Source organism: Camelus dromedarius, chromosome 10, assembly GCF_036321535.1.
Source record: "Camelus dromedarius isolate mCamDro1 chromosome 10, mCamDro1.pat, whole genome shotgun sequence".
Lineage (NCBI taxonomy): Eukaryota > Metazoa > Chordata > Mammalia > Artiodactyla > Camelidae > Camelus > Camelus dromedarius.
In genome coordinates this window covers 59,255,678-59,276,394 of record NC_087445.1, presented here as the reverse complement: position 1 = coordinate 59,276,394, position 20,717 = coordinate 59,255,678, and the positions used below count along the sequence as shown (strand labels likewise).

The window sequence follows — 20,717 nt, the reverse complement described above, 5'->3', positions numbered from 1 at the left end:
ATTTTCACCCATGTGAACATAGGCTTGTGGTATGTACTAATCTTATCTATCATATAATATATGCAAAGCGTTTATCTTACACCAGCTTTATAATTACACTCTTGTTTGGCAGGCTTGAATCTGGTTCTCTAGAACAATTTTTAAAAGCTGGACTATAGATGGTTACTAAAATTATGGATTCTTAAAAAAAAAAAACAAAAACTCAAGGCTTATATAATGTTTTAAAACTGTTGTAGGCAGAGCTTTAAACATGACCGAGCGGAGTCACCTACCACACTGGGACCTGATACATTCGCGGGCCCCTCCCAGCTCTGCTGACAACTGTGTACCTATCCCTTGTGTTCACAACTTTCTCAACACCGGGCGTCTCCGCTTTCCACTCTACAATTAGGGCAAGAGCTCTTCAAAGTTTGCCTAGCTATAAAACTCTGACTTACACACAAGTTTCTGTCGATGATTTCTTAAATGTTAGGGTTGGAAGCATACTTTACTGACCAGGAGGAATGAGCTTGCTTACTGGGTCAAGGTGCTAGGAGTGGTGCCTCTGACAGGCCATCACCAAACCCCTTGTTAGAGTCTTTCTCCCCTGGGATTGGCTCTCCAGGCTGGTGGTAAAACACGCCTGGGGCTGCCTCTAAGCTTGGGAGGAGCCTGACCCTAGACAGTGTGTGGAGTGACGCTTACTCTGTTTCCCTTTTAGGTCTCCAGTAGCAAAGCCATTCCATTCTTTTCCCCTTGGACCTACCTTTCCTAGCCTTCAGGATGGTAAGAGCTAAAAGGTTGAGTTCAGGTTGTAAGCACAGGTGAGAGGGGACTAAAGGACCACGGTGTCTTTTCTAACTGTTATAATGGGCCAGCGCTTCTCAAGTCTGCCCGCGCCAGACCAAAAAGAGTGCTCAGACCCTGCCCAGAATAATTAAACCAGACTGTCCGTGGGCAGGGCCCAGGCATCTGTATTTTTTTTTTAACAAGTTCTTCAGGTGATACTTTCAGCTATTTTGGGGGTGGGGGTGGAGGTTATCAGGTTTATCTATTTAAATATTTTTTTGATGGAGGTACTGGGGTTGAATCCAGGGCCTCGTGCATGCCAGGCATGTGCTCTGCCACTTGAGTTATACCCTCCCCATTCTCCAAGTGATTTTAACATGCAATCAACACAGAAAAGCCTGACTTTAAGTCATAAGTCTTACCTGCAGAACAGGTAAAGGGAAGATGTCAAAATTAACACTACAGAATTCTTCAAATAGTTCTGATGTGAATGGTGGAACAAGTTAAATTATTTATAAAAATATAAAAATAAAAGGAAAGACAGGAAACAAAAACACATGATTGCTAATGTTTTGACTGTATTCAAATTTTTATTTTTTGAACAAAAAACTTAAGACAATGATTTTAAATAATAAACATGATATATTCTAGACACTTGGTTTTTTTTTTTTAAACAATTTATTAAATTTGGACTCCAACAGTTCTGTTGTGATGCTTTCTTCAACATTTATATTATTTCTTACGATTTTATCATCACTCTAAACTTGCTAAACAAAGAGTCACTCTGTCTGCTTAAGTGAAGCTTCACTTAAAGGAAATACTCCACTACCACATAAAAAACACACGTACAGAACAAGTCACTTTTCATATTTACAAACACAAGAAGTCTGTCCAGCCATTTTGGTTTTGTTGTTACACTGCCCATACTGAGCTCAGCAGAAAGCTAAGTAAGAAGCAAGATTTCACCTCAGCAGTGCAAAGGATGGCATCAACCAAACTTCATTAAACAAACCAACAAATTACAAACATGGTCAGCAAAATTCAGTTTGTGTGATACAGTGATTTAAAAAAAAAATAAATACAAGAGTGGGTCACAACTAGACTGGTTTTCACTGTGCAACTTTCCTCAGGGAACAACACTACCCCCGTTTCACACAGAAAGGAAGATGCATCAAAGCCTTTGTTCGTGAAGAAAATGCCCTTCAAACAAATTCATCATAAGGCAAAAAAGAAAAAAGGAAAAAAAAAATTGCATGAAGTAGTTTGGCCCAGAGAAAAAGCTCGTCTGTAATGTGTACACATTGTATATGCCCATTTAGAGATATACTGCCATTGAAACCATGTATATAGACTCATTGGACAATGAAATGAAACTGGCTCAGTGAAGTGGAAAAGTGTTCATTTTTTATGAATATGTAGTTATTGCTAACATGTGACACATTATGCTTTGACATGGAAACTGCAGTAACTTAGGGTTTAAAGCTGCCATATTGCCAGTATCAGCCCTGCAGCAGGCATTCATGTGGACAACATGCCATCCAATCCCGAAGGAAGAAAGTTCCACAAAGAAAGGAAGAAAGAAAGAAAAGAAAGAAAGAACAAAAGAAAGAAAGAAAAGAAAAGAAAGAGAGAGAGAAAGAAAAGGTAGGCAGGCTTATGCACTGTCCCTTACATTTTTGCCTATTATTATTATTATTATATATATGTATTTTTTAACAAAAACAAGTCCAGTTCACCACAAGTGAAGCACAACCTGACAAGCAAGCTTAGCGGCTTGATGGGGAGAGAAGCACAAAACAGAGCATGCATTTACAACCAGCACTGGTCTAGTCTATTATGTCATACAAACTGGAATACAAAAATCCAATTTAAATAAGACTAGACTAACTGTAATAGTAAATTAAAAAAAAAAACACATACACAGTAGACTTAGTTGGATACTGATTAATTTTAAAATTAAAACTCATCCTGTCCCCTCTTAATACTCTACTGCAATTGATTGATGGATGGCTAGAATATTGATTTACTTAAAAAAGATATTAAATACCTGTATCATGAAATTACATTCTTTTTAACAATAAGACATACTGTGTAAGAAAATAGCTCATGTGTGAAATGTGTCTGAAATGCATTTTTCCTCACAACTATCAAAACATCCACTCACACTAAAACAACTCCCCCCCAATTCCCTCCCCCACCCCGCCCCGAAAAAAGTTAAGGAAAGATAGGGTGGGTCAGGTGAGGAACAGGGAAGGAAAGATTTACCAGCACAGTGATTAACAATGGTTCAAGACAGAACCAACGAGAGTTGGTCAAAAAGATGCCTTCAAGACATGGCTACAATTAAAAACCAAACTCAACCACTTTTGGTTCATTGCGGTGAGACCAAAAAAATATTTCTCACAGATTCATATAAATAACTAGACTCCAGCTCTTTTATTTTTATTATTATTTTTTAAAGTTTTTTTTTTCCGTTTGTTTTTGCAAGGCCTAGCTACTGTTTATTACAATTTACATTTGCTCTGCAACGACTACAAGAGGTAGGCATAAAGCATGAGAAAGTTTCTCAGTCAGTGCCTCACTGTCGGCTGGTCACTGCGTCACACCGTTCACTCTACACGTGAAAAGGGAGTACCTTCTAGTCTTTTCTTACCCCCAAAACAAAGCGGCTGCCATCCCATCAATGCTCTAAAAGAGTGTACTCACTAGTAAGAAACTTCCTCTACTGAAGGATACTGTCATAGTGTTTGTTGCAGAACATTCATATATATATACATATATATATATATATGTATATATATATATATATATTCATTTATGTATTTTTAAAAAACAAACGAACAACAACAACCAAACCCAGGTTCCTGGAACCAATTCTCTTGATTCTCCACTTCCACAAAATAAAGTATAATCATTTTGGCCAAGACTACAGATGTGTTCTTCCCCACCCTCCCCCCACAGATGCAAGTGCCATGCAAAATAAATTAAAGAACAGATACCAAAACATACATGTGATAAAACTACTGAAGGTAGATTTTTAAAAGCATTTATATAAACATAACTTATAATACTTCTCTTTTTTCCTTTATGTACAGTCACGGTGCTGTAGTTATACGTCCAGAATTTCCTCGGCTGTACCTCCGCAGCGCAGTCTGTAGCGGCCAGTTCTCCAGCTTATCGTAGGGTCCCATAATGCCGACAAAAAAATGTATATTGTCATGGATTCACGGATGAACCAAGCTACCGCGTAATCAAGTTTTGAAAAACACAGTGCGCCACCCTAGGAATTAAAAAAATTAAACATTATTTACTGTCAGACTCAAGACATAGTTAAAAAACGGAATTCTTTGATTCCACTCTTTTTTCTTTATTTGAGGGGGGAGAGGGGAGGTAATTAGGTTTAATAGTTTTATTTGTTTATTTTTTAATGGCGGTACTAGGGATTGAACCCAGGACCTCATGCATGCTAAGCATGTACTCTACCACTGAGCTACACCCTCCCTTCCTGATTTGGCTCTTTTAAATACACACTATAAAATCAAGTCTGCCTCTTTAGATCATTTAACTGACATGCTATATTGGTTAAGAAAATGTCAATGAAGATTAGAAGCAGCATTAAAATAACTGCTATCCTAACATATTTTTAGTTTGAAGATTTGCCAATTTATTTGTATTCCTTTGTTTCTTGGGGAGCTTTAATAAGAGTGACTGTATAACCAACTGAAAGTTGAAAATCAAGTTCCGCTTTGTGTCCACATTCCACTAAGGAAAGTAATGCTTCAACCTGATTTTAACCTTTGCTGGGAAGCTGAAGAATGGCTCAGATAGATTTCTCCAACCTTTTCTAAATTAAAAGTGTTTTAGTTCCACCAAGTGACTGCCAACCTTCTCACGCCTATCCACATACCTGGACACCCCTGAGTTGAATGTAGTCAAATATAAACCACGCCAGGCAATGACACATGAAAAATACCATAATATCCCATCTGAAAACATGGTGGGCTGCCCATCCAATAATTAAGCTGGCAACAAAGCATTCTGAAATTGGCTCACAAATTATTGTAGCAGGCAGCATGTTAATTCGCAATTTGGTCCACCTTAAAAAAAAAAAAAAGGATTTCCTTTAAACAACAGTCTAGGTACAAGACTAACCAATTTTTTCTCAAAATGACCAGCATTTTTACCCTGTTATATAAAGGCCTTCCTCTTTAAAGAGTATTGAACGAATCTTTTTTTCCTCTTTTTTATTTAGCATCTCAAAGAAAAAAAAGTCTACTAATTCATTTGTATGGCCTACACTTCGATGAATAAATATCATAAAACTCAAAGGGTAGAAAGTCAGAAAACAGAGATCAGCATATAAAAAAATGTAGTCTCAATATCCCTTTTTTGAAAGCTTTCAGTGTTACAAAGAAAAGAAAATATATTTAGACATTAAATTTATTTTAATAAAGAAGTTAATCTCTCTATTCTGGAAGTAAACGAAAATCTGACTTTTAGTTGGTTTGTTTTTTTTTTCAAACCTAGTTAAGATCATATAAAAACCACTCTCCCCTCCCCTTTTAACAAGAATGAAAAGAAGAAAGCCAGTTGATTTACCTGATCATTCTGGATTGAAATTGAGAAATTGAGTATGAGCCAGAGTTTTGCATTGCAACTTGAGTGGACATTGCAAACCTCCAACCTCTGAAAATGAAGACAATTACAAAATGAGCTATGGTGATGAAAATGTGCAAGCATGACTGGTTATGTATTCATCACTCTAAAGAGTAGGCAGCACTGTTTACAATTATCAAGATAGGGAAGCAACCTAAGTGTCCATCAACAGATGAATGGATAAAGAAGATAAGATATATACATATACATACACCACATAGACACAATGGAATATTACTCAGCCGTGAGAAAGAATGAAATCCTGCCATTTGCAACAACATGGATGGTCCTAGAGGGCATTATGCTCAGTAAAATAAATAAGACACAGAAAGACAAATACTCTATGTGATTACTTATATGTGGAATCTAAAAAATGAAACAAATGAATGACTAAACAAAAAACAGACTCACAGATACAGAGAACTAGTGGTTACCAGCAGGGAGAAGGAAGGAGGGAGGGGCAAGATAGGGGTAAGGGATGAAGAGATACAAATTACAATGTATAGAATAAATAGGCAACAAAGGTATATTGCACAGCACAGAGAAATATAGCCAGTATTTTGTTATAAATTTAAATGAAATATAATCTATAAAAATATTGAATCATTATGCTGTATACCTAAAACTAGTATAGTACTGTAAATCAACTATACTTTAATTAAAAAAAAAAAAAGAGTAAGCAATTGCCAGTGTTCAGATGAGCCTCGTCCTCAGGATAGCACACTACTTAGGGTACATCACACTTGCACATGTTTTAGTCATTACGGAGATTCTTGACAGTCCCATCTAGGAACTGGAAGGGACTATAATCCCTCAGTTTACAGTTTAATAAGCTTAAAGTACAGGAATTCTGAAAGCACTAAGCAGAGTGAGTTCTGTATTTCATAGTGTCCCTGAACACTATTAACCAAAAAAAAAAAAAAAAAAAAAAAAGTGGGGGGAATGCATGTGTGGATATTCAAGAAGGAATGTGAACAAAAGTGGTATTATGTATCTCCTGGAATCATGAACCACATGAACACTGTGAGTAGAGAATTTTAAAAACATACTTGAGTTTTAAAATTGCACCTTTAGTAAGTTATCATACAACGAAGCAACCCCCTTTAAAAAAGCAAAAGAATGTCATTTTGTGATAGAGAAATGTTATTAAGTCAATCATGTGACTCATTAGATGGCTCTTTAGCAAAACATCAAATAATTTATGGAAAATTTTCAAAACCTAAAATCATTCTTTAAATTTTCACCTACTGGTTTATGACTGCACTGATATTTTTAATTCTTCTAGAACACATAAAAATGTATATCCATAACAATGAAAATTCACAATCACAGAGAAGCTTCATTTTAATCACTTTAAACCACATTAATTTGAAGAATGTAGAAAAATCAGAACATTTATTTGCTTCATTGGTATGTATCTATGAATAATTGATAGGAATTACCTTCTAAAAATGTTAAACTATTCTATATTCACTAGCAAAAAAATAAAAAAAAAAAGTAAACTAGCTCTTAACCCATAGGTTTAACAAGTAGAATCAATCAACAGAAGTTAGGAACCCAAAATACAATGACCTAATTTAATTTCTTTTTCTTACCGGTCAGCTATTGCTTTGGCCATAAAGTAATCTTCAGCAATGTACTGAGCAAAAGCTATAAGCCCTCCTGCTTGATCCAACACATCTTTTCTCATTAAACAAGACATTCCTGTCACACACTTGAAACCAGTTACATTGGCAGAGATATAGGACCTTGGATGAGAGGTTCCAAAATACACCTGCCAAAACAAAAACATACGTATACGATTAGAATTTTATGGTAAAGTATGGTGTTTATAAATTCTCTCTCCTAATGAATTTAAGTATGATTAGGTGAATATTCTATTACTGATACATAAATTACCTGGGTAAAAAGTTGTACAAAATGTTTACATATAGCAAGCAGTTAGTAATTTCTTATTTGACTGACTATTCTTGTTGTTATCACTGTTAGGAAGAAATATTTATTACTTGTAGGAGGGAAAAGTATATTCCATTCTCAAATGAATGTGTGTTTCTCTAAAACTGCAAGACTCAAAGATGTATCAAATTAAAACTTAATCTGAATTGAAATGAGATGGTTAGAAATATCGCTCATTGATACATAAAACATTAAAATTCAGTATGTTCTGTTTTCAGAATGTTCATGTAAATACACACACACATCTACATACATGGGTGTATGTATGCATATGTATACACGCAAACACACAACACCTATGGGTATATCAACCTATAGAATAATCCTATTTCCTAATTCCTTTTATAGCTAGCTGCTTCCTGCCCCTGAGTCACTGAGCTTCTTACCAATTCCCCCGTTTTTCAATGTATTTTTCATAAACAGGGTGGACACTAAAATTCTGCCTCCCATTTTACTGCCCTTTTCCTAGATATGCCTTGAAGTCAGGAGAAATGCAAGCTGCTAAATTACTGGTAGAATAAGATGTTCATTACTGAACGTATTAGACATAAACCCTACTTATTATTTACATCTTAGATATGGTGTCTTTTCTAATTAGTCATCTCTCTGCACCCAGCGGGGATTGGTTCCAGGAGCCCATGCCAAAATCCATAGATGCTCAGGTCCCTTGTATAAAAATGGCACAGTATTTGCATATTATCTACACACACCCGCCCTGGTGTACTTTAAATCACCTCTGGACTACTTACACTACCTAACACAACGTAAATGCTGTGTAAAGAGTTCTAAGTACAACGTAAACGCTATATAAATAGGTTGCAGGCTCATGGCAAATTCACATTCTGCTTTCTTGTAACTTTCTGGAATTTTTTTCCCCCAAGTATTTTCAGTCTGTGGTTAGTTGAATCCATGAAAGTAGAACCCAAAGATATGGAGGGCAACTGCAGCTTGAAACAGAGAGCAGTTAATCTCTCTCAATGGCAGAAGTCACATACACAATGCAGAATAAGAGAATTATCAGAGGTGGTTAAGAATTTGATTCTTGCTACCGAAGTCCAGACTGGAATGAAGTCCTAATGTTTGTGGGGCTGAACTGAACCAAACTTCTAAAACCAGAAGCACACATCTTAATTCCCTAAGCAGTTATTAACTGAGGTTTGAGGAATGAGGTGGGACTAGATACTGTGTTGCAGGTTCCTAGGATTTCTTTACAGACTGGAGCAACTCCTCTGGGCGATCTCCATTCACTCTGAGGATGGCAGAGTGACCTTTAGGGATTAAACCTAAACTAAGGAAGTGAGTGTAATGTAGGAGATGTTTATTACTGACATATAAATCAGCTGGATATTTCCAAAACAAAAACACAATGTGGCACATAAAAAAAAAAGTATTTTATTTTAAAGTAACCACCCAGAGTTTCTCTTACTAAAGAAAAACTCTGGTATTTAAGACTAATGATTTCCTGCAGCAGGACAAGTATATTCATAGGCAATATTAAGCATGGGGAATTACATTCAATATCTTGTAATAACCTATAATGAAAAAGAATATGAAAAAGAATACATCTATGTATAACTGAATCTCTATGCTATACACCAGAAACTAACACAACATTGTAAATCAACTACAATTAAAAAAAAAAATCATGGTTCAAATTGTCAAAGGTTAAGTGTACCTTTATCCGCTCAGATGATTATAACTCAAAAGAACATAAATGCAGATATGCTTAAAAGCAAACTGATAGACTTAGAGACTGAAACCATGTATTTTTCCCTTACAACATTAAGATAAGTTTTCCTCCTAAATGTTTAATGGCACAGGAATGGTTAAGTCAAGTACATGATACACATATAATAGACTCTGGTAGAAACAATAAAAATTACATTTATAAAAAGTTATTAATGATATGGGGAAAAGCTTATGAGGTGACAAAAGTAAGAGACAAATTGTTCTGAGTACTACCTCAACTTTGTTTTTCAGAGGATACATAGGAAAAAAAAATGTGCTAAATATGCGGATGCTAAAAGGCTAAAACAAGAACCACCTTAGTTTTGAAAAACAGAAACTTCCTCTAATTGGTAGGGTTCTGGGAGTAGATTTTTTAAAATTTTTTTACTACTTGTATTTCCCCATAATTTATAGTTTGCTACACACTAAGTTTATATTTCTGTTATAAGGTGAGGATTAAAAAATGGGAAACACAAAATAGTTTGCTCAGATAATTTTTAGAAATTTGTTTTAGAAGGGATTCAAATGGGTTTGGTAATTATATGAACAATTTCCCCTTTTTTTGTATATTTGAAATACTTTGTGATACTTAAAACAGATTCTTCTCAGACTGGATCTTTGAAAGAACTAAGTAACACGTACTTTTATGTACGTCAACAGTGTGGAACTGAACGCTAGGACTGAAAAGCAAGGACCACGAGGAGAAAGAATATATTGTCCTCAGTGTATGAGAACACAAGACGTTTCCTGGGCACGTCATTCACTGCCAGGGCACAGCAAGTTCACTGTGAGTGATCCCAGGGGCCAAGCATTTCTTCACTAAGGAAAACAGCTACTTTCAATTTAGGATTCCAGTAGTCAGTAGGTTAAAACAGACCTCATACAGTTCACTTCAGGGAGCTCATCCCAACACTCAGCATTGACTTCTGGGCGATTAAGGGTCTGGTAAGAAGAATATTGTTATTATTTTAAAAATTACTTTATTTAGTGGGGGGAGGTAATTAGATTTATTTATTTTTTTGTAATGGAGGTACTGGGGATTGAACTCCGGACCTTGTGCGTGCTACGCATGCGCTCCACCACTTGCGCTATACCCTCCCCGCGACAAGAATATTATTTATGACCACTGCACTTACCTGTTCTAACGTGGCGGCAAAGCCCTGTCTGTCTGCTACATAGGGCAGCCCATGAACCAGGCCCACTTTCTCTGTCATTTGGTTCACCATGTCAGTGAGTGTGTCTGGAACCACTATGATACGAAAGAAAAGAAAAGGTGCAGAGGGAGAGAGGAAAACACTTTCCTTTTAGTAAAATACCCACCAATGCAACAGACATTTTGTGAGTTATTAAATTCTTAATAAATTCTTTCTTTATATTTGGATGTAATAAAATCAATCTCCATCACCTGAGTATAATACAAAATTTCAAAAAGGCTGAATTATGACAGCCAACTTATTCTGGACATTCGCAGGCTGGTGTATACCTCATATGTGCCAGAGGCAGGATATACCTTGAAAACGTTAACAGCCTCTGTTTCAGAACCTTCAAACTAGAATAATGGACAATGTGTCTTAGTGGAAAAGGTACAGGAGCAAAAGTCAAAGGACCTCAATTGTCTTTCTGGCTCCTCTATTCCAACCATAGGAAAAGAACCTCCACTTTCTTGGAGGGTATGAGATACTCTACCTCATAAAACTGCTAATGGGAACTGAATGAGAATGTACCTGATAGAGATTTGTACATTGAAAACAAACAAATATGTGATAGTAAATAATATAAGATAGCAAATGTGAAAAATGAACATAATCTCTGCCCGTGAATTGATACATCTGTAATGATCCTAATTAATTAGGAGTGCCACACTTGATTTTTCAAATTTGCACATATTAAGCTGATAAAATTTAAATCATAGCCTCATTTTCAAATAGCAAAAATCTCGTATCATTTTATATGACTTCACTCTATTTCCTTCAAGTATTTAAGGAGCTAAATCTATTGTATAAATCCTTAAATACACATAGTCAACTGTTGCTCTGCAGAAGACATCTAGCCATGTCTAGAGACAGTTCTGGCTGTCACAAATAAGAGAGGGGGTGCAACTTCATCGAGTGGGTAGAGGCCAGGGCTGCTGCTGGACATCCTGCAGGATGGCCCTGACAACAATGAATTACCCAGCCCAAAAGGGTTGAGGTTGAGAAACTTGAGGTAATTAGAATATAGCCTAATATTACAGAACACTGAAACTATTATAGGTATGTTTAAAAATGCAAAAGTGAAAATTGTAATTTCAATATATAAATGGCTTCCTGCTAAAATCAGCTAAGTAAGAAGCCATGAATATATTCTAATAAATGTATACATGTCTAGTGAAATATGCACCTATTAATTTCCATCCCTGAGATAGTATGTTGCACATGTCACAAACAGATTAAAATAAAAGGGAAGTGTCACATGAACAAGGGAAAATTTACACCTGTGGAAAAGCTAGTAGATAATATAATGGACTCACAACCATTTTTTTTTAATAGCTGGAATTTTCTCTTCAAAATGAAAACATTTTTTACACATGTAACATTCCAGTTAGCATAAAAAAAATCAAAATTTTAGTATGACTTGACATAGTACCATGAAATAATGATGAAATGAATGACTTTATTAGGCAAACAAATAGGATTGATAAGTGTATTTCCAGACTGCTTTTGGCATTTTTGTCACTGAGTGAGAAGTTTTATAAAATAAAGAAGAAAAACCTCACCTCTTATTCCACTATCACAAATCCAAATAAGATCATACTTTGCAACTTCATATCCTGGCATTAAATTATTAATTTTGGGATTAATGCCAACCTTTTTGCCACCTAAAAATTTAAAAGTACAGCAGTGAGAGATTCATGCAACATTGAAAATACCTTCTTTTCTTTTAGTATTCTTTTTTTTTTAAAGTAGCCTTTTTTTTTTTTTTTTTGGCTTGTTTGTTTTCGGGGGGATTAGATTTATTAGATTTATTATTTATTTACCTTTTTTTTTTCTTTTTTAATGGAGGTACCAGGGATTGAAACTGGGACCTTGTGCATGCTAAGCAAGCACTCCCCCTTGAAAATATTTTCTATTACACAAATGAATAGCAGAGAGAATGAAAAGCACTTGCATATTTAATAATTTAAACATACTTTAACATTTTGTTTCATGTTCCTTATTATTCACAATAATATATTTAGAAAAAATTGTTCACTCTCAAAAAGGAAATTATATCATTTATCTTTAAAATAAGCCTGTAGGCCTTTGGAAAAAGATTCTTTTTGCAATATTAACAAAAGTGAATTCTATCACCCACTCCCGATTACAGTCAATGAGATATAGAAAAGGCTACAGGTTGAAAATACTAAAGAAACAAAAATAACTGACTCTTACGTCTAATCAATAAGTAAGGCATAATTTGGGGGGTAATTCTGTTAATCCTAGGTATGAAAAAAAAAACCTTTGTTTTTATAACTTAAGTTTTCTCAAAAGGTTCTATAAACACCTTTCACTACATCTAACAAACATGCATAAAGCAAACGTGCTAATAACTTCGGTGGGTGGCTAACACCCTAATCTACGGTTTAATGCAAAGAAGATTACTGGTCCTTAATGTATTCAAGCAAAAAGGTTATCGCAGAATTTGTTACTTACCTATGAATAATCTAGCATCAACATTTGGATATTTCCCAAGAAGCTTCTTACATACATCAATGGCTGGATCATCATGATCTTGAACACAGAGGAGTACTTCATACTAGTCAAAAAACATATTTTATGTAAATTAACCTCTTTTGCAAAAACAAGCACTTATTATTAGCATGTACTAACGGATCAAAAAGCAGTAAGAAAAACAAGCAATTGTCCACACAAAGTTGAAAAGTTAAGAGAGTATTCATAACGGATGAGAACACTTCAGTGACTATCAAGTGCTACTTGAATGGACAGCAGCTTCTCCAGAGCGGGCCTGTTTGCAAGCTGAACAGAGGGTGAAGAGATTGGTGGGGCCCACAGCCAAGCCCTGCCATTCCCAGATAGGCATGACCCTAGCAGTTAAACTGGATCCCAAGCTTCTCCGTGGCCTTCGTCACTGAAGATTAACCAGATGCTCACAGGGTGCCTTGCAGTGTAAAAGCAACATAGTAAGCAAACAGAAGGAACACACCCTCCATTCTCTAGAAGACTGGTCTCTGAACTTAATACTATTTCCTCAAGGTGCTAAAAATTACCTATTAAATACCATTATGATAAATTTAAGGGGCTCCCAAACTCTTCACATGAAAAGGACAAAATGATATTAGATTTTTTTGTTGTATAATCATTTTTTGGAGTAAAATAGAATCTGATTTGATTAAAAATGTACCAGCCTGAAAGGCATGCTTAGCCTTTTAACTATGAAAACACCTAGGACTTTTATTTTGCCCAGAGCTATGTTTACTGCTGACAGTAAATTAAGGAAGTCGTTTCTTAGCACGTGACTGGCTGTGTCAAAATTATCCTGGAATAGTTATTTGAAAAAGAGAATACTGGGCCCCATTCTTAAAAACTTTCGAATCAGAATCTCTGAGGTAATTCTGACTTGTAAGAAGGTTTATAAAATCTTGAACTAAACCTCTACTTGACAATTTAATGAACTACTGAAATTTTGAAATGTTTGCTTTCACATATAAGGATGCTACTGTATTATTTTGTGGGATATGTATTCTAAGCAGTAATTTTTTTTTTCAAAAGTAGTGATAAATTCATGCTGACTCAAGGGCAAATTTCCTACCAAACCCTCTTTCTAAAACAGACTGAACATTTTTCAGCAAAGGAGGGAGATTAACTAGGTCCACAAAAAATTAACAAAGCTATGTATTCTAAAAAACAAAGCTAAGGACATAATTTTTTTTAACTGTCTAACATACAGGGACTATCTCAGGTAATGGGAGGGCTTGTTTTATTTACTTCCATTGATAAGCATACACAAGTAAAAAGTGGAAATAAAACCTTTACAGCACCCTTGGACACAATAATTAATTACTGTTTGCCTAATATATATTATCCCAGCAAAAAGTGGCAACAATAGAATTTAGTGGTTGAGCACATAAGGACCAGGACTAAGATCAATGAAGGAGGTTTAGCAAACAAGGTAAGATTTTTTTTTTAAGAGGAAGAAAATGTTTTCTCAATAATTAAGTAGAGGGGAAAGGAATGTATACTTTCCTCATTCTTTCTACCTACTATTATTGCACATTCTATCCAATATCCACCTTTCATGATGACTGACCAAAATTGCCACCTGAGAGGTACTGAAATAATTAAGCAACTTTGCAGCCACTGGTCTTCAGAGATCAGATGAAAATCTGAGAATGGGATAGGTACCCATTCCTGCCACACCCTGAAATTTCTTCAAGAGTTGACTCTGAGTCCCATAAAGCGTCAACCATCCTTCCAACCAAAACAATGTTCAGCTGAGCTGCCAAAAGGCAGTGACCTTAATAATGAAGATTAGAAAGGTTAAGTGACTTTCCAAAGGGTAAAAGTAACAACTAGTTTTCCTACGACAGTGAGCTGCTCAGCTGGGCTTGCTCTAAAGAGTTCCTTGTTTTTCCAAACACAGCACAGTTTCTTTAATGCTTTTATAATTTGTGCTGTTTTACAGGTATGCATGAACATAAGGGAAGAAAATGTTTATAAGCAATATAGTTCCATAAAATATTATTAAAAAGCTAGTCTTAGCTTTTTTCCCCAGCAAGAGGAAGCTTCATATAGTACTAGAAATCTACTCCATGGGAAGAAAGAAGTTATACTAGGTTGCAGCAAAAATTTTTGAGAAATACATGCTGTTAGTATAAGTAAGGGAAGTACAGTTTACCTTTATTCAAATGCAAGGTTTAGTTTTTGGTGTTATGGATTATACCTCTTAAACTTAATTTCAAATGAAAAGCAAACACCTCCTGATTTCAGCCAGAGTGCAAATGAAACTCAGTTCACATCAACTGAAGTGTTCAGACTCTTATTTAAACACATCGCTTATTGGTTTCTGACAATGAAAATTATACCAAACTGGAAGTAGCATTCCAGCTGTCTTTCTAAAGTACTAGATTTTAGCCAGGAATTTTCATTTTTCAGCTAGGATAATCACCTCTGGGGCATCACAGTTTGATCGAACATTTTATTTGCTAGGAATCTCTGTATTTCAACAGTTAAGTCACTCCAACCACACTGCAACTGGCAAAACACAAGATATTAAATTAGTTAAAGGATTCCTTAGCTAGCAAAAAATAATTTTTGAGGGGGAGGGTATAGCTCAGTGGTAGAGCGTGTGCTTAGCATGCACGCGGTCCTAGGTTCAATTCCCAGTATCTCCACTGAAAAAAAATTTTTTTTTAAAATAATTTTTCAGGTATTTTTATACTACCTAAAGAAATAGGTATAAATATATATATATATGTTCAAATATACAATGTTTATTTAAAATACTACATTTTAAAATATTTTAAGAAAAATACTTACTTTATTAATCTGAAGGGGATATAAGGTATAATAAATTCCACTATAAATGGACGCAGTATGAGTACTAAAATCTAGAGATAAATCCCAGAGTATTTTAGATGAGATAAACCTTCGTTAAATCTTTAGTAAGGCTGCTATACAAATAGGTAGACTGACTGATTTTCCTTTTTTCTTTTCAAACAGTAAAATGACTAAGTACAAGAAGAGGTACAGAAAATCCAAATTGGGATCTGGCCCTTTGATATTTAAGAACTAAATATGTGAAATTGCCATAATCATGAATGCTACTTTTTTTTTTGCTTTTATGAGTAAATTTAGATCCTTAAATAATACTAGATTTATGTATATAAATATTTTTTAAATCTCCTCATTGATTCAGCCCTGTAGACATTAGGAATGTAAACTCTTTCCTATAGTAAATAACAGAAAATATCCTCTTAGAGAAATATTTTAACATATATATTATATTGCACATCAAGCAGGAATATCATGAATTATTTATAATAACTACACATCATGTTTACAGAAAATTTTGTTAAGTTAATACATTTGTACTGCGGTAACTTTTGAGTGAAAGATAGACGCCAGGAAAAAGATATTTTGTAAGAAAACTGCTCTGAATTCAAAGGTTTGATGAGTTACATTAAAAACTTACCTACTTTCAAGAACTAGTTTATAGTTTTTCAAATTAATTTGGTAAATTCCTAATCTTTCAGACTTAGTAGTTTTATGACATTGTATTGTGTTGCTCTTTTGATAACTGATCCTGTTTTCAACACTTAACTCTTTCTTAGAAGACCCCTATTCTCTTAATTTTCTCTTAAGGACAGCTATACCACTGACAATGAAGAATCTAAATACGGCAGTGGACTTAGAAGATTTTTAACCAATTTTATATTTGCACAAAAAGAAAAGAAAATCACAATTGCCATAGCCTCACTCTGTTAATAACACTGACCATTCATTTTAAAATTCTTCATATGGCCAGAAATTACAAAGCCATCAAGCAACTTCAGATGCAGAGTACTGGATCTTCCTGCTATGTCTGAAATTCTCCATAAATGCCCTCCATGCTGATGCCAAATGGGTATTCAATTTTGTGAAAAATGAATTATATCACTTTTTCATTCTCATGTGTTTTCCAAGAAGAACTTTTTCCCAAGAATCAGTAGCAACATAAGGTGAATTTATAAGATATTTAAAGTACTTTCAGGGCAATTAATATAACAATAGTCTCACCAAAATTTAAACCTAGAAATTCAGAACAAGTACCAGCGGTAAACCTTATACATGTCCAAAATTAAATAACACTTTGGAATTTCAACATGTTACATATATATTTTTCCAGTCTATAATGTTCCAAATCAAATAATGGAGGAAAAAGTTACAAGTTACATCCAGAATGAAAACATCTCCATACTTTTATAAAACAATGTTCATACTTGACAAAAAGCAAATATTTAAGTGTGCTGGGCTTGGAAGTCGCACAAATGTTCATTTCATGACTACCTGCCTTGTTGGTGACAAACAACTCATGTTCACACTCAGATCTGTGTGATTTCAGTGGTTTAATTTCAGTCACTTGAGGAAACTTTGCCATGGCGTTTGGTATTTTAAAAAACAAATAAAACGCCACGAGATCAGAATTTTCCTTTAGATTGTAGGTATTTTCCACTTCTGCTCTGCTTTCTAAACTCTCCATCTGCACAGCTAACAATACTTTTATAATTAGAAAATAAAATTGTGACCCAAAAAAAAAAATCTTTGCATATAATGTTACTTATTTTATAGTAAGCATCAGAATGACTTTCTCCTCAACAAATTCAAATGCCTTAATGACACAGCTTCAAGGAAAAAGAACCAAGTGAAAACTAGAACTCTAGAAATAATTCCAAGTTGTAATTAAACAAAATTTTTTTTCATTCAGAAGAAGAAATCAATTGTTGACTCATTCCAAATGTCCCTAATTAATGGATACATATGTTCCTGCAGTTATTTTAAGAAACTTTAAACCCACACTAACTTCCAAAACCATTTAAGTTCCATGAGTGTCACCCCACTAGAGCTGCAATATAAAAATTCCATAACTAAGTTTTAAGAGTGGTTGAATGGAGAAAGGGGATAGGGTCGGTTGATGGTTAAAAAAACTGAAATGTGAGGTTAAGTCTCACAAGGATAAATGCATATGATTCCACATTATGCTCTGAGATTTATTCATAATAAAGGAAAATATTCTTCCAGTCATAAAAATAAATTCTCCTTTGCACTTACTTTTATAATGTGACGCTTGAAAAACTTCCATTTTTCTTATTACAAAGCTTATTTTACAATTACTTTTATTTATCTCTATTTATTTTATTTGAATTTATCTCAATTCATTTACCTTCCTGAGTTACCAGAGTCTCTCTAATAAAAAGGCCACTGTGTGCATTTTTAGTTTGAAAAAAAAAAGTCAAATACATATAGCTTCTTATTTAAAAAAATTATATATTTAATTTATTAACTAGATAATCCAGGCATGATTCAGATCTCTAAAATTATTACACAGACACACACAAACCAGAAGGAATATATAATTTTCTGCTTCAAATTAGCTTCAAACATCTAGACTCCAAAACTCCAAAAGTGATAATATGGCAACACTAAAAAGTAACTGAATGATACTCATGTCTACATACTTAATAAGAGCGACATGAAGGCTATTGCTTCTATGTCTCCTCTATTTTTCTCACTGGTTAAAAGAAAAGAAATAACAGCATGAAAACCAGTCACCACAAGAAGCGTGGTGTGCACATACCCTCTTCCTACTCACGACTTGGGCTACACTGTCCTAAAGAAACAGGAGGGAGAGTCTCCAAGTGGCAAAAACTGTCGAAAAACTGAGGCAATAAGGGGGAAAACTGAGGCAAGTGGATGGAGACCACAGAGGAGAAATTAAACTGGACTGAAAATCAAGCAGGTAGAAATTTACAGGTGTATTTTCACAGGTAATCCACCACCACCAGAACGCCTCTTCAAAAGCAGTGTCTCCAGTAGGCAATTTAAAAAGCTGCCCTAGAGCTAAATATAAAAACGAAGGCCTGTTAAGCTTTCCTAAGAAACTAAAAGGAAGAAATAAAAAGAATACTCCCATCTCAAGAAAACTGAAGTCTCCAAGAAACGGAATAAACGGAGTTTAGAGATGAACAGATTATATAGATAAATGAGAAAAGCAATCCAATTGGGTATTAAAACCCAGAAAAAGTAAAAATTAGGTATTATCACTGATTTTAACCTCAAAGGCCAGATTTTCAATGGGATTTACCATTAGTTCTGGCTGCCCTGCCTCTGACGTCAGACCACTGAACACTGCTCTTCCCTATCACTATGACTCTTATGGGATAAAAATCTCTACACTCAAACTACCAGGCACTTAATGCCTGAGTTCCAGGAGCTCTACTCAGGGATTTCTAACTCAGATCAACCTACAGGCAGTTAGAAAAGGAATTTATACCCCTTTCTCAACCCCATTTCTGTCCTGTGATTACTTTTTTTTTTTTTTTTTTTTTTTTTTACAGTGTAGTCTATTCTACAATTTTGAAATCCCAGTCTATCCCTTCCCACCCTCCACCCCCCTGGTAACCACAAGTCTGTATTCTCTGTCTGTGAGTCTATTTCTGTCCTTTATTTACGCTTTGTTTTTGTTTGTTTGTTTTTGTTTTTGTTTTTGTTTTTGTTTTTTAGATTCCACATATAAGCGATCTCATATGGTATTTTTCTTTCTCTTTCTGGCTTACTTCACTTAGAATGACATTCTCCAGGAGCATCCATGTTGCTGCAAATGGCATTATGTTGTCGGTTTTTATGGCTGAGTAGTATTCCATTGTATAAATATACCACTTCTTCTTTATCCAGTCACCTGTTGATGGACATTTAGGCTGTTTCCATGTTTTGGCTATTGTAAATAGTGCTGCTATGAACACTGGGGTGCAGGTGTCATCCTGAAGTAGATTTCCTTCTGGATACAAGCCCAGGAGTGGGATTCCTGGGTCATATGGTAAGTCTATTCCTAGTCTTTTGAGGAATCTCCACGCTGTTTTCCATAGTGGCTGCACCAAACTGCATTCCCACCAGCACTGTAGGAGGGTTCCCCTTTCTCCACAGCCTCTCCAGCATTTGTCATTTGTGGATTTTTGAATGACGGCCATTCTGACTGGTGTGAGATGATACCTCATTGTAGTTTTGATTTGCATTTCTCTGATAATTAGTGATATTGAGCATTTTTTCATGTGCTTTTTGATCATTTGTATGTCTTCCTTGGAGAATTGCTTGTTTAGGTCTTCTGCCCATTTTTGGATTGGGTTGTTTATTTTTTTCTTATTGAGTCGTATGAGCTGCTTATATATTCTTTAGATCAAGCCTTTGTCGGTTTCACTTGCAAAAATTTTCTCCCATTCCGTAGGTTTTCTTCTTGTTTTACTTCTGGTTTCCTTTGCTGTGCAGAAGATTGTAAGTTTCACTAGGTCCCATTTGTTTATTCTTGCTTTTATTTCTTCTAGGAGAAAATTTTTGAAATGTATGTCAGATAATGTTTTGCCTATGTTTTCCTCTAGGAGGTTTATTGTATCTTGTCTTATGTTTAAGTCTTTAATCCATTTTGAGTTGATTTTTGTATATGGTGTAAGGGAGTGTTCTAGCTTCATTGTTTTACATGCTGCCGTCCAGTTTTCCCAACACCATTTGCTGAAGAGACTGTCTTTATTCCAATGTATGTTCTTGCCTCCTTTGTCAAAGATGAGTGGACCAAAAGTTTGTGGGTTCATTTCTGGGCTCTCTATTCTGTTCCATTGGTCTATATGTCTGTTTTGGTACCAATACCATGCTGTCTTGATGACTGTAGCTCTATAGTATTGTCTGAAGTCTGGGAGTTATTCCTCCAGCCTCTTTCTTTCTCTTCAGTAATGCTTTGGCAATTCTAGGTCTTTGATGGTTCCATATGAATTTTATTATGATTTTTTCTAGTTCTGTGAAATATGTCCTGGGTAATTGGATAGGGACTGCATTAAATCTGTAGATTGCCTTGGGCAGTGTGACCATTTTAACAATATTGATTCT

The 20,717-nt window shown here is 35.0% G+C and overlaps 1 protein-coding gene across 2 annotated transcripts in view; it reads right to left on the bottom strand.

Moving 5' to 3' along the window:
- Positions 1-1,385: 1,385 nt before the first annotated feature.
- Positions 1,386-20,717, bottom strand: part of UGCG (UDP-glucose ceramide glucosyltransferase) — a 40,871-nt gene continuing 21,539 nt past the window's right edge. For both annotated transcript variants that reach the window (XM_010988716.3, XM_064490397.1), the window contains exons 3-9: positions 12,780-12,882; positions 11,864-11,965; positions 10,245-10,357; positions 7,020-7,198; positions 5,368-5,454; positions 4,676-4,865; positions 1,386-4,048 (exon numbers count right to left, since the gene is read on the bottom strand). In XM_010988716.3, the coding sequence (XP_010987018.1) occupies positions 3,878-4,048; positions 4,676-4,865; positions 5,368-5,454; positions 7,020-7,198; positions 10,245-10,357; positions 11,864-11,965; positions 12,780-12,882 (945 nt within the window). In that variant the 3' untranslated portion in view covers positions 1,386-3,877. The remainder of the gene's footprint in view (positions 4,049-4,675; positions 4,866-5,367; positions 5,455-7,019; positions 7,199-10,244; positions 10,358-11,863; positions 11,966-12,779; positions 12,883-20,717) is intronic.